General features: G+C 42.4%; 1 protein-coding gene across 1 annotated transcript in view; it reads right to left on the reverse strand.

Moving 5' to 3' along the window:
* Positions 1-506: 506 nt before the first annotated feature.
* RRAS2 (RAS related 2) overlaps positions 507-14,557 on the reverse strand; it is a 48,083-nt gene continuing 34,032 nt past the window's right edge. The window contains exons 2-6 of the mRNA XM_068148057.1: positions 14,417-14,504; positions 13,056-13,158; positions 11,058-11,166; positions 3,352-3,470; positions 507-1,998 (exon numbers count right to left, since the gene is read on the reverse strand). Of these exons, the coding sequence (XP_068004158.1) occupies positions 1,911-1,998; positions 3,352-3,470; positions 11,058-11,166; positions 13,056-13,158; positions 14,417-14,504 (507 nt within the window). The 3' untranslated portion in view covers positions 507-1,910. The remainder of the gene's footprint in view (positions 1,999-3,351; positions 3,471-11,057; positions 11,167-13,055; positions 13,159-14,416; positions 14,505-14,557) is intronic.

Consider the following 14,557-nt stretch of genomic DNA (forward strand, 5'->3'; position numbering starts at 1 on the left):
ATTCTAACTTCTTGTTTGAATCTTCTACACATTATTCATAAGTAGCCTTTCATCAACCACTAACTTTAAGGGAGGAGAAGCTACACTCTCTCAAAACAGTGTTACACAACCTAACCTAAATTACACAGAAACCCCTTAAATCCCACTGCCATGCATGGCACCAGTGTCACTTGGAGGTTTAATGTTTTGCTGCTATAAAGGTAAGTGGAATTTGAAGCACTGCTTCCTCCAGCAGATGCCTACATTGTGGCAGAGCACCTGAGAGTGAGCACAGCCCAAAAGCACAAGAATTGCTGACTGGACCACTGCCTACATACCTCATCAAAACAAGTATCAGTTATTATTTCAACTGAAAGCTCTTCTTTACTTCCAAGCTTGAAAAAAGGTCATGCAGACATGCATACCTATCTCCTAACCAGGTCATATCACCCTCTTTTGCACCCCACCCTCCAAAAAACTCTGGTTTTGGAAGAGAGTCAGAAAGAGGCAATGTGCTTTCCCCCTGATAATGGTTAGATCATCTTTAATTCTAGCACCTGAAGTTATACAAGGGTTTGCTTAATAATCAAGTTTCAAAGAACTGTTGGACACATTCAGTAAGGTGACAACTGTGCAATACCACTCAGTATTTCAATATCAGGGACCATACTCTTGAATTGTTTAAACACAATCCACAGAACTCAAACAACCATCCACAGTTTAACTAAACAATCAGTTAAAAGTCTTACAGTTTAATAATTCACATAATGGTCAGTCTTTAGTATGGGATACTGAAATCCATTAAACACAACACTAGATTTTACTCTATGGGTGTGTTGGGCAGGCACATCATTTGCCATTCTTGGGTATCACCAGAAGAGTAAGGAGAAGTTTACCACAGTTTGGCAAATCCCACATTTTTTGTCAGTTAAAAGTGAACTGTGAGAATTAAATACTCATCTTTACATATACACAAGTTATGCTGTGAAAGCATATTTGCTTACAAACATATAAAAATACTTGTTAACTAGTTTGATAAGAAAATAATGTATAAAAGTATATAGCAAAAACATTTAATCATCTCTGACAATGGAAAGATCAAATTCATTTTTATATCACATGAAACAAAACCAGCTACAATTTTAGTTTTCCTTAATCCCTTACCCAGAAATACAAAGGAAGACACAATTTGTTTCCAAACAAATGATGTGAAATTTCTTACTAAGCTGAAATGCCTCAATCCAGAATGAGCTCAGGTATTTGGCCATATCCTAATAGTAGTAGTAATCATCCTGTAGCTGTTCTGGATTCATACAAATAAATACAGTAGACTGTTTTGGCCACTGAAAACAAAACTGCAGCATAAATGAGAGATGAAAACTTTTGCTGACAATGAAATTCAGTGTAGGTTTAAGGCTAGCTGAATACTCAAGTCTAATTTGAGGGGAAAAAAAAACCCAACCCAAAACAAAAAGAACAAAGCCAATCCACCCCTTTCTTAAAAAGTATTCTCTGTACTTCAATATAGGTCTTTGTGATAGCTAATGAAATGTCAGAAGTAACAATAAATTAATTCATGAGATACAACTTATGCATGATTTCAACACCTTGTCCTACACGGGTTTGTTTCATCTCCGTTGCGAATAAAACTCCACAAGGTGCAAGCTCTGAAGGGAGAGAAGGAAGGAACTGTGGTTATTAAAGAAGCAGCCTTAGTGTTTTGTTTTGAAGTCTGCCCCAGGATGACTGAGTCTTCTTCAAGGACTATTCTGCCAGCTTCTTGGACTAAGGCTATTCTGGTGACCACTTTTAGGACATGCACATATAAGGCTAGACCAATACCGGAAGTGATGTAAAATGATGGAAAGAAAACAAAACCAAAAAAAAAAAAAGTAAAAATCTGGCAGTTGATAGCTTGGTTCTTGGGATCCTCAGAAAATAACACAATGGCAGCCTTTCTTGTCTTTCTCTTTCCGTGTTGGTTCTGGCGAAGGAGGGCACTCTTGTTCTTGAAATTTCCTGGAAACAGATAATTCAAGTTAGATTCACAGCATCATTTTCAGCCAAACAAAAATAACTATGGCACAGTCACCATTTTTCACACTCTTGACATTCAAAGTATCACAGAATCAACAAGGTTGGGAAAGACCTTAAAGATCATCAAGACCAACCTGTCACCCAAGACCTCATGACTACTAAACCATGGCACCAAGTGCCACATGCAATCCCCTCTTGAACACCTCCAGGGACAGTGACTCCACCACCTCCCTGGGCAGCCCATTCCAATGGCTAACTACTGACTAAATGAGAGGTAATTGGGAGGCAGTTGCCTTTTTTCTTTTTTTTTTTTCTTTTCCTTAAATTAAAGGAATACCATTTTTTAACCAAAGGCCAGTCTCAGATTTAGTTTATCAGGTTGTTTTACTGGGCTATTATTAAATCTGGCTGGCATCACAGTGGCTGCAGAGTGGCCAGGCAGAAAGGGACCTGGGGCTACTGGTTGATAGCAGGCTGAACATGAGACAGCAGTGAGCCCAGGTGGCCAAGAAGACAAATGGCATCCTGGCCTCTATCAGGAACAGTGTGACCAGCAAGAGCAGGGAGGTCATTCTGACCCTGTACACTGCAGTTGTTAGGCCACACCTTGAGTCCTGTGTCCAGTTCTGGGCCTTGCAGTTTAGGAAGGATGTTGACTTGCTGGAAGGTGTCCAGAGAAGGGCAACAAAGCTGGTGAGGGGTTTGAAGCACAAGACCTATGAGAAGAGGCTGAGGGAGCTGGGGTTGCTTAGCCTGGAGAAGAGGAGGCTCAGAGAAGACCTTATTGCTCTCTACAACTACCTGAAGGGAGGTTGTAGCCAGGTGGGGGTTGGCCTCTTCTCCCAGGTGGCCAGCAGCAGAACAAGAGGACACAGTCTCAGGCTGCACCAGGGGAGGTTTAGGCTGGATGTTAGGAAGAACTTCTTCATAGAAAGAGTGACTGGCCATTGAAATGGGCTGCCCAGGGAGGTGGTGGAGTCACCATCACTGGAGGTGTTTAGGAAAACACTGGATGGGGCACTTGGTGCCATGGTTTAGTTGATTAGGTAGTGTTGGATGATAGGTTGGACTTGATCTCAAAGGTCTTTTCCAACCTGGTTAATTCTATCCTATTCTGAGAGATTAAGGCAAAGAAATTCTTCCTCAAATACTTATTACATTCATGTAAACCTCTCTCCTAATAGACAAGAATATTTCATAAAGGAGAGCACTGGTCAAAGCTTACAGGTAAGAGCAGGCAGGATTCTCTCAGGACTTCCCACTATGTTTCAATGCATTTGCTGCAGCTGCCCTTTAAGGCAGGGATGTTAATGATCAGGTCTCAAGTAATCATACCTTATAACTCTGACAAGTTCATGAAAAGCTTGGTCTACATTCAATCTGATTTTTGCTGAGGCTTCCATGTATGTGACTTTAAGTTGCCGTGCTAGCTGCTGACCTTCCTCTTGCGTCACCTGCAACAGACATCACTCAGTCAGTTCCAAGTGCAGGCATGCCCCCAGCAGTAGATTCACATGCATGTTAGGGATCTTTATCCCTCAAACAATAATGATCATTTGGCCACAGAGTAGTCTCCATACTGTCCCCAAAAGTTTCTGTAACAAAGACTGCCCCTCCTGCCCTCACTGCAGCTGCCTCCCTCTTCAGTTCTGAATAACAAGACCAAGTTTTCCTTCACAGGCAGACAAGAATCCTTCCTCCTCAAAGCAAGTGCTTCAGTCAACATTTGCTGGTTTATTACCAGAACTGTGACTACTATTGCTAAACTCACCTCTCTGTTTCAGCTAAATTTAGAGGCTCAGCTTCTGAACCTTTATAAAAGTCACGGAGAAAAAGAATAATCTATGACATAGCAGGATATTTATACAGCCAGTTTTCAAAGCACCTTAAACTACAAGAGATCTAGAATCCCATGAGGCCTTCAGGCTATCCAGAGATAGTAACTCTTGACTCCTTGGGACATGAGAGGAAAGGGAGATGAAGAGGAATTAATGAGCACCAGAAAGAGATGGTGTAAAATTCAAGTGATGATATAGAAGGCAGGAAGCTAGTGGAACGTTATAGGAAGGAGGAGTAAGTCGGTCACAGGACAAAGCAAAGGAGATCACTGCATGTTTTTGGATAAAGTAGAAAGTAGCAAGGTCAGACAACAGAAGGCCACCCTGAGCAGTGCCAGGCATGCAATGCTTCAATGAGGTCAGCCACAGGGCCAAGGAGGAAAGGGCAGGTTTCAGAGATAAAAGGAAGTACAACAGATCTTGCCAAGACAATGGCTAGTGGAAGAAGCGTCAAAGATTACACTGCTTGCACAGAAAAATGTTAAACCAGAATGTACAGGAGTGATATGAGGGCAACAAAAAAACAAGGGTTTCTTTTTAATTTACTTTTGAAAAGGCACTCAGGTATTCACTTGGATGAAGAAGCTACACAGAAATAGAAATAGGTGGGAACAGAACAGCACTACTGGCAGCACTCACCACAGTGCAGGATACAGAAGTACCTTTTAGTTTGCAGAACACTTTCCTAACAGCTACATGCATGGTTTGAGAGCCTTCCAGCATCTCAATGACTCCTCTATCCTTTGCACACCCACTGCTACTACATTCATACATTTACTGCTGAATTGAGGCCTGCTCGCACTAAACTCTCACTGAGCTCTACAAGTTGCACCTAGCACCTTGTACCATTTACAGGAGTAACTCAGGATCTATTGACTGATCTCAAACTCACAGAATCAATTTCAGTGCTACTACTCTCAGCTGAAGCCAAAATATACCCTCAAACCCAACTCAACCCTAAATCAACTACTGGAGCTGCATTTTTAACTGCAGGACACCAAGAAGAATGACTGGGAGCCTTCAGTCCTCCACATGTCTGAAAACTGAGGGATACTCAAGATTTTTCTCCCCTGGGTAGAACAAATCCTCTCTAGCCCCAGATGTTGAAACATCCTTATTCCAATGGTTGTGAAGGCTGCACTTTGAGAAACACTTGTGGTTGTTCTCTGGCACATAGATGACATTGCAGAATACCCTTAGTTTGTATCAAGAGCTTCCAAAATCTCTTCCGTGTCTCCACCTCACTCACCAGACAAAAGTGAGCTAAGGTACAAACAGGGCTGTTGTTGTAACACTCACCCCCTTTACTTTATATCCACCTTCCACAGTCTACTGTAGGCCCAGGAAGTCTAAGAAAAATAACTGATTGGGAAGGAAGGTACAGCCCTGAGGAGAAACTGAACCCAGTCAGTGGGTTCACCTACGTGATTAGTACAGTCTTCCTTGTTGCATCTAGAGCACCTTAGAAGTACAAGTCAAAACAATACCATCATAAAGTCATGCAACACTCCCATAATATTCTGCATTTAAAATATCAGATGCAACACTGAAGTCCTTATTATATTCATTACAGTAACTTTAATTGCTTAATTACTAAATAATCTGTCAATCTTACAAGCATTTTGTCAAGTAGCTAGTTTAGCAGTCAATTTTAGTGACCTCAGAGAACAAAATCAGTTAGAAGCATCTGCAGTGCCCAAACTGTAAACTAGAGCCCAGCATATATCAGTTTAATTTTTAAAGGTGAAGGAAATGTGGTGAATATGAACACAGAAGTACTTCAAAACAAAAATATGAATTTGTATCTTATTCTTCCTTCTTGAGTACTACAAGCCTGTGTTATGACAGGCTTTTCAGTTAAGTGTCATGAGACAGCTCATTAAAAATTACCAGCAAAATCAAAACTAAGTCCTTTCCCTTCCAAGACCACTGCATTTTGACAGAAATAAAGAGAAGCACAGATTTTTCTGGTAGTAACTGTGTGTGTACACAGGAGTGTGTTGGTTCTGCTCTTGGGTTTGGTAAGCTTAAGCCTGAATACAAATGGGAACTGCTTAGGATGCTTGTCCTTTGTTAGAGGGTTTCTTACTGTTTGTTTTGTCTATCATTCATTCACACTGTTTAGACATTTGGTAGAAGTTTCTCAAATTCAACAGCACTGTAGAAGAAGTGATCAAGTCAAACATGGAAAAGCTTATTCCCCAACTCCCCAAGCTAATGGTCTTATAGTGAAAGTTTCCGTTGGAGTATCAGCACGAGAATTCTGTGAACATCTCTCACACAGCCCTCCCTCTACACTGTTGTATCTCAGAACTATCAGAAATTGATTACTTTCTCAAGTTTCTATTCTTTCCTCTACCTGAAGCAACTCTACAAGGCTGCCTAAGCCAGAACTGCATTGGTATTTTTGCCTGGACACTTAGACCAGACTAAGGGTCATGTCGTAGTCCTGTCAGCAGTTTAACAGTGAAGTGTTTCCTCAAGTTTGAGAGAAATTCTACCTGCTTGTGGTTACCCCACAGAGCACTCTGCACAGAAGCACTACCCCTTACTGCTGAAATCTCCATCACTTCCAAAGAGTGCATCTCTCAGCCTGATTTTCTGCCTCACAAGGTGCTGCCTGTTCATGCTTACAGTGGGCTACCACAGTGCTTTCCTGCAGGGCTACTTCACTATCCACTAACTCGATTTTGTCTGCTTCTCACATAACATCACTGCAGCACACACAAACTGTGGTTCTGAAGCACTGACACACAGTCAAACAGCCTGACTCACTATGTTCAAAAGTTGCACCAGATGCCTGATTGCTAGCCACTTCTAGAGCTTGGAAGCAGGCAAGCCATTAGAAAAAGACCTGAAGGAAAAGCCCATCTGCCAGAGCAGAGGCATCACTGTACATGCCCATTAATTCTACCACCTCAAGAAGTTAATGTCACACTTTCAAACAGGGTTACAACAGCTAAGAGAAAGGGCAAAATAAAATGTTAATGAATTTGGGTAGGCCACCCCCCAGGGTCCCTGTACCCATCCACAGCCTGGAATGAGCCACCTCAGGCCAAGCTATTAGTGAAGCAGTGAGTCTGCAAGTGTAACTGCTCCTTTGGTAGCTGATCAAGGGCAAAGCACGAGGCTGCATGCCTAGGATCATCAGCTTTGCTCATCAACTGTCTATACATAACCTGAAGCCACATGGGCCTCTCTTTAAAACCTTGCCTTCAAGGTATCTAGCAGCACAGATGATCTTAGCACTAGGTCATTGTATTACTTCAGTCATGATGCAAAAGCAAAAACTAGAACTTCATGAAACCCAAGCACTTTCCTGTTGCAACTTGGATTTTCCTTGAAACCCTGCCATGAGGGGAATGATCAGACTTGACCCAGTTTAAGCTAGCAGTTATCTACACAAAGTCTGACACAGCCTGCTTTGGTAAGTCTGCTCCTCCATCAGTAGTGGCTATTACTAAAACATCTGGTGCTCTACTGAACTGTCTTACCATAGAAACACCCTGTGGTGGTGTAGGGAATTAACCCAGTTAAGAGAAAGAATGTTACAGAACATCTGTCTGAGGGAAAGAACAATGAGAAGTGGTGCTTCACAATCTGTGACTGACTGAGGAACCCAGAAATGCTGGTAACTTCATTTAATACCATCCAAGAATATTGTAATGATTAAAGACTGTCCTCTAGTAACTCATTTTCCTTTGTCAACCTATCCTGTGGATACTGAGGACTTTGCCTCTCATACCAAAAAGGAGACAAAACTACAAGTCTGCTCAACTCCATTTATCTTTACAGCTATTACCACAGCAAATCACCCTTTCAAACTTCCTCTTTTGCCTCTCTTCTTCCAAAGACACCTGTGAGTCCAGATACAGTCTATAATAGACACCACTGTTTTAGACTACACCACTGGTATGCCCCAATGTTTCACCAAGATCATGCTGTGCCCTTCTGCTCTGTGTAACAGTTTGTGTACATCACCAGGAACAACCTACCACCACACCAAGACTATCAGCTGTGCATCATCTACTGCCAAATTTATGGTACCACAGTAAGAGTGCTCTGTAGTGTGCTCAACTAGACCACAGTTACTTGCATAAAGCTGTGGTCAGACTCTTGAGATACCCAAAATGTTTCTGCATGTTTAGCTCTTTTGTGCTCCAGGAAGATTGCTGTGCTAACTCTAAAAGTACCACTTGCTGATCAAAACAGAGTAAATTACTTTCTTTTAGTTTTACACTCTCAGAAGTAACAAAGGCATTCTCCATTAAGGCAGTGCTTTACCTTCTGTCTTTCAGAAGGGCATGGCAGACTCACACCCAGCTTTGTGAATGCCTAAAAATGCTACTTAAATTTTGAAGCTGAATGTGTGATTGAATCAGTTAGAGAGTAAGACAACTTCTTGTGGATCTGCTAGAGAGTAAAAGGACTGCAGTGTGACTCTCTAGCCTTGGGTGACCACATTCTTGGTATAACCAAAGTGAGGCCTGACACACCAGCTTTTTCATAGCCTTAGGCCACCTCACACTTTCCACTCACCCCACCACTTCTAACCAAGATGAGGGAGTTCTCTCACCTTGCCCCCAGACCTCCCACTGCAGCTGCCTATGCAACAAACCTGTAGCCAGAGCAGCATAACCTTGCTTGTCAGGCTGAAGTTTTTCCATACTTGAGATACAGGGTGGCAGGACTAGTTTTCAGCCAGACTGGCAAGCTGACCCAGCTCCCTGACTGGGTATCTGCATTGACAGTTCCCATGATGGAGCAGAAACAAACCCACCAATGGAGCAAAGACTCTGCAGTTTAACATCCATCTGATAACATCTGACTGCTTGCTGCTGCCAAAAGGCGAGGTCTCACTTTCTGCCCCCCACCCCAACTCCTCCCTGCTCTGCTTCAAGCCACAGTCCCACCCCTTCCCATGCTTTCAGTGCTGGCACTCAAATCTTTCTGCAAGCTGATTTAACTCACAGAGGTCCCAAAAAGCCATTCTAGCTCATCTGGTTTTTTTCCCTGTTTAGAGAGATGATTCAACTCACCAAGTGCTTCAAATGAGAGCTAGGGCCAGCAAAGGAAAGAGCAGGAAGGTGAAGACAAGAGGGAGGGGAGCCTCTCCCTTCTGGGGATCAAATATGTCAGCTCAGCATCCCCAAACCATTCCTTCAGACTGACTTAAGGCTAACTGAAACACACCATGTGCAGGGGAAAGAGTAGGCAAGAGTTAAGAACACAAATTAACTGTTTCAGCAAACCTACAAATGCTTTTTCCAACTACAGCTGCCTAAATCCCATCTTAGGAAGGAAGTCAATAATCCACCAGTTTGCATGCAAATTTATCAAGTGATAGCACCTAGAGTTATGCTCATCCAAGCAATTAAGGCAATTTAAATAGTCATAAAAAGCAAAAGGAGCTTTGGGGGAGATATACTTTTATTTGTGCTCAGATGTAAGCAGCAAAACTGCAAAGTTAAGCGACATGCAAACAGCTGCCTTGAGCCTGTATCAGCCCATCACCAGCTGAAAAAGCAGCCAGCAATCATCAGTACAAAGGCACTAGCAGAAGAACAGGTGACAGCACCTCTTGCTTCCTTTAAAAGAGAAACAGCTGCAGTGTAATAACATTAGGAGGGTGGAGGAGAGAGAAAGTTCCTGTTTCTAGAAAAGGATCTACAGGATTATCAATTACATTGGCACAGATTCTCTGAGAACTGAGGCTAATGCTGATGATGTTATTTCCCTCCCAGAGCAGCCGAATCTTTGTCCTTGAGCAATTAGTTTGCAGAATGGCTTAGTTTCACCTACATGGTTTACACACCAGCATTTGTGCATAAGACAAAGTATGCTGTGTTCCAAGATCTGCAAGGTTTGGGAATTTTGATGGGGGCACGATGGTGACTGAGGAGGCAAAGAGCTTCATTGTCTCCTGGCCATGCTGATGGTTCTGGTCATGTGTGAGCACAGTGAAGCTACTTCTGATGAGCTGATAAGCTACTTCTGTGAAAACTTTTCAACACAGTATGCTTCAGCACAGGTTTTAATTTTGTCATAGTCTTTCTACACAGGTTCTAGGGTTAAGAGGCTCTGACAATCAAGGCAGTAGACTCAGCAGGAACTTTACTGCACTCAAGATTGTATGTAATAATCACAAAACTCACTGAACAACAACATACCAACCTGCTAAAATCTTTAATGTCATTTTAAGCCTATGTCATTTTAATTTGTCATTGTTTAAGCCACTTTTTTTTTGACAAAGACTTTATTAAGCGAAGAACAAAGCCCACGTAAGCACTTGTGGACAGAAACTAAATCATGTCCTCAGACACAAATCAGAGAACCTCTTACTGTTTACATCTGTGTTTTCCATGTCAAACTTACAAATATTTACAGCAGAAGTAAAAGAAAATCAATTACATGTTTGCTAGCAAGCTCTAAGAAACATCTTGCTGCCTCCAGAGAAAATACTAAACTTCTGAAGTAAGTTTCTGAAGAATACAACTTCGATGCCTGTTTCTTTTCTGCTGTTGTATTATTTTCATTTCAGCACAAATCAGACTGCTTCATTAAATATCAAGAGTAAAAGAGGAAAACAAACTGAAAGCTGCTTCTTTAAATCATTCCAAACCAAAGTGGTGAAGTTCTTTTACAACTAGAAGTGAGGCTGAAATCCAGTTTCAACACTTACGGTACACGAATGCAACACTAATTGTGTTGCTGCACTCCCAACTTTTAAATCTCTAAGTCAGTTATGCAGAAGATGAGTGGCCAAACAGATAACAGTGCCTGGCTACTCATTTATACATAACTGCAGTGAAGGGTAAAAGCAACAGCACTGAAGCCTCAGGACCATTAGAGCTCGTGCTGGAATGCACTCTGCTTGGCACAGCGCACTATGGTGAGTAACAGAACGGAGGAATTAGACACGTTCATGCCTGAGTAATCAAGTCATGACAGAAAGCTCTCAACTCTGTACGTGAATAGATTTGGTCTCAACATAATCCCACTGAGTCAGGCAGAAGATGTGCTCTATGTGGAATACCATCATGCTTCTAAGATTGATCATGTACAAAACTGAGTGCAGTTGTGTTTCTTGCACTGGAATTAGTACCATAGGATTTTTTTCCTCACTTGTTCCCACTATTTTGCGGGGGGGAAAACTCCAATTTCCAGAAGAAAGGGAGCAGTAGCTAATAGCAAATTCATTACCTGTCTTTGGTGGTCCAGATCTGCTTTATTACCAACTAGAATCATAGGAAACTCATCACGATCTTTCACTCTAAGAATTTGTCGCTGAAACTTATAGATCTCTTCAAAACTGTAACAGAATAAAAGGAGAGCATCAGTGTGTTAAGTCACAGATTCTTGGGTTCTGCAGAAGCTCAGAAAGGGTGAGTCACCTATTTGAACTTGCCTGGCCATGCCACAAACACACAGACAGCTGCCAGCACTCCACCAGAGCCCACTGTCACTGCATGACCAGTCAGAGAACCATTCAACACTCAAACTAAAATAATTCTCAAGTTAGCAGTGCACTACACCCTGGACTTAGATGGCATGCAGGGTAAGGAAAACACTGTGCCTCGACCTCGGGGGACCTGGATGTCAATGTGCTGCAGAGAATCAAGCAACCACAGTCCATTCTGTAAGTACTGACAACTCTGACTAGAATATTCAAACTACAGTCTAGAGACTCTTGTGTTCAGAATTTCATCTGGCAATCTTCTCAGCTACTTCTAGGAATTTGGGGGGAAGCTATCAATGCTGGAATATTTTACTCCTTGAAGAACACAAACAAGGCAGTTCTGCACGATCAGGAAGCTTTCCAGTTACCAGCTAAGTTACACCAGCTCCTGATGCTCTTCAAGCAGTAAGGAATATTCCAGCAGAGCTTAAGGGAAGGTGAGCAAAGCAGAAAGTTCTCCAAGGACAATATATTGAACAAAGTTAATTCTGCCCTAAAGGAGTTTTGGACAAAATGAATAACTGCTCTCAAATAAACACTGTTTAAGCTGCTTCACTACAAAAGGAGTTTCAGCACAGATGCTTGCAGATAAACCACACATCCTTTGGAGCACAAACTTCCCAAGCACTATATTTAATTCCAGACATATAGTCTGAAGCCATCCACACTTAAATTTGCAACCTAAAATCAGTGAGAAAGTTGCCTTAAAAAATAAATGCCATGGTCAGACATAACAATGCCAATCCACCTCATCCATCCACAGCAATCGTAAGAAGAAAGGTGAAAGGTATCCCTGCCCATGGCAGGAGGGTTGGAACTAAATGATCTTGAGGTCCCTTCCAAACCAGACCATTCCATGGTTCTATGAATCTGAAGGAAGGTATGCCATTAAGCATAGCTGCACCTCCATTTAGGTATGTTGTTTTAATACTGTCCTCAGAAGCCTGTAGCAGCTGAAGGAAGAGAGCTGGAAGTTACCAAGTCACCTAGATTTCTTCCTGCTCCAGAGTTACTTGCAAATACACAAGTGGGACAGACACCTTTAGCAGGTAATTCATTGACAGGCAGGGTAAGTCTTGCATCAAATGGATATCAGAAGAAATATGAAAATGATATGCACTTTAAACGTGTCAAAGCCTGCTTAAAGTCAAGGCAGTCCCTTAACCAGAAGGGCAAACAAAAATTTCCCTTTTAGTTTTTTAAACAAAACAGGGAGTTCACATGATGAACTGAAGACAAAAAGTAGTAATAAGAAAATCTGCAGTTCTCTAGCAAAAATATTTATGTCAAAACACAAGCAAAATCTCAAATCCACAGACCCTGATCTCTTACAGGAGTGTAAGAGTCTCTTCTGGACAGTACACCAAGATAGACTAATACATGGAAGAGCTTAAGTGTAAGATACACATCCAATGGAAACTTAAATATTTCATGGAGCAAGAGTTATTACCAATTCTCATTATGAAAAGAGCTGTGAGATCAAATGTGACTTATTAGAGGACAGACTGAATTTATAAAGGGGGGCAGGAGTTAAATAATTTATTCATTTTGGGGGGGATCTTTTTATTGCTCTTCTGCTGAAACCTGAAACAAATGGAAGGACAGATCCCTGAGCGCTCCTCTTTAGTAATAGAAGATCAGACAAGCTCAATGGAGAGTTTAAGGTCATTTCAATAAAGGATAAGCAGCAATTTAAGATTAATTACAACTTACTTGTTTTAATCACTTGACATCAGGCTTACCTTCCTCTATCAGTCACTGAGAAAACAAGCAGAAAACCCTCCCCTGTCCTCATGTACTGCTCACGCATGGCTCCAAATTCTTCTTGTCCTGCTGTATCCAGAACTGAACACAAGCAAAACATTGATTAGTACAGTTTATGTTCTTGTAGTCTGAGAAAGAAAACCCTTTGTAACAGGATATTGTGAGGGCTTCTACTATAGATCGTAATTAAGCAGAAATCAACGCTAGGAGATACCACTGGATTTTTGCTAAGATTCCCAACAAGTTCTTGAACTGACTGAACAAGACCTACCAAACTTCTGTTAATTCACAACCAGCTGAAACAGCTGGAAAACACTTGAGAAGCCTGGGGATGGGAGGGTTGCTGGTTTGTCCTTCAAAAAACCACTGACAAGGGAGAACTGAAACTTTTAAAGCAAAGCATTTATATTGCACATGGGAGAGGCAGTACACAACAGCCAAGCCATGTGTTTTTCATTCCACCATGTCACCTAGGTAACTGTCAGGAGTTATATAAAAATCTCCTAGCTTCATAGGCACTAAGTCTTCAGGAGTAATTCTTCCCCAAAATGTCCAATTTAAAGAGACACACTAATACAAGGAGTAAGCACCTCAAATCCTGGCTACCATTTTATGCATGGCTGCTAGTGGATGAGAAGCTCAACATAAGCCACCAGTGTGCACTTGCAGCCCAGGATGTGATTGGCTTTCTGGTTTGCATCAAGAGCACAGCCAGCAGCTTATGGGAAGTGATTATCACCCTCTACTCCACTCTGGTGAGATCCCACCTGGAACACTGTGTCCAGTTCTGGAGCCCCTATTACAAGAAGGATCTGGGTGCGCTGGAATGTGTCCAGAGAAGGGCCATAAGGATGATCAGAGGGCTAGAGCACCTCTCCTGTGAGGACAGACTGGAAGAGTTGGGGCTATTCAGCCTGCAGAAGAGAAGGCTCCTAGGAGACCTTACTGTGGCCTTCCAGTATCTGAAGGGGGCTAAAAGAAAGCTGGGGAGGGACTTTTTAGGGTGTCAGGTAATGATAGGACTAGGGGGAATGGAGCAAAACTAGAAGTGGGTAGATTCAGATTGGATATTAAGAAGTTCTTCCCCATGAGGGTGGTGAGACACTGGAACAGGTTGCTGAAGGAGGTGGTGGAAGCCTCATCCCTGGAGGTTTTCAAGGACAGGCTGGATGTGGCTCTGAGCAACCTGATCTAGTGTGAGGTGTCCCTGCCCATGGCAGGGGTTGGAACTGGATGATCCTCGAGGTCCCTTCCAACCCTAACAATTCTGTGATTCTCTGCCACAGGGGGCAGCACCAGGTCCAGGCTGCTGGCACCATGCTCTAGGCAGGCTACTTACTGTCCAAGCGCGCCGCTCGCTCGTCTATCACACACTGCTTGGTGTAGGAGTCTTCGATCGTTGGATCATAATCCGTAACGAAATAGGACTGCAGGAAACAAAGACAAGGCTGTGTAAGACAAGATACTCACTGAGTAAGAT

Source organism: Melanerpes formicivorus, unplaced genomic scaffold, assembly GCF_026170545.1.
Source record: "Melanerpes formicivorus ecotype bairdi unplaced genomic scaffold, bMelFor1.0.p_v2 SCAF_16, whole genome shotgun sequence".
Lineage (NCBI taxonomy): Eukaryota > Metazoa > Chordata > Aves > Piciformes > Picidae > Melanerpes > Melanerpes formicivorus.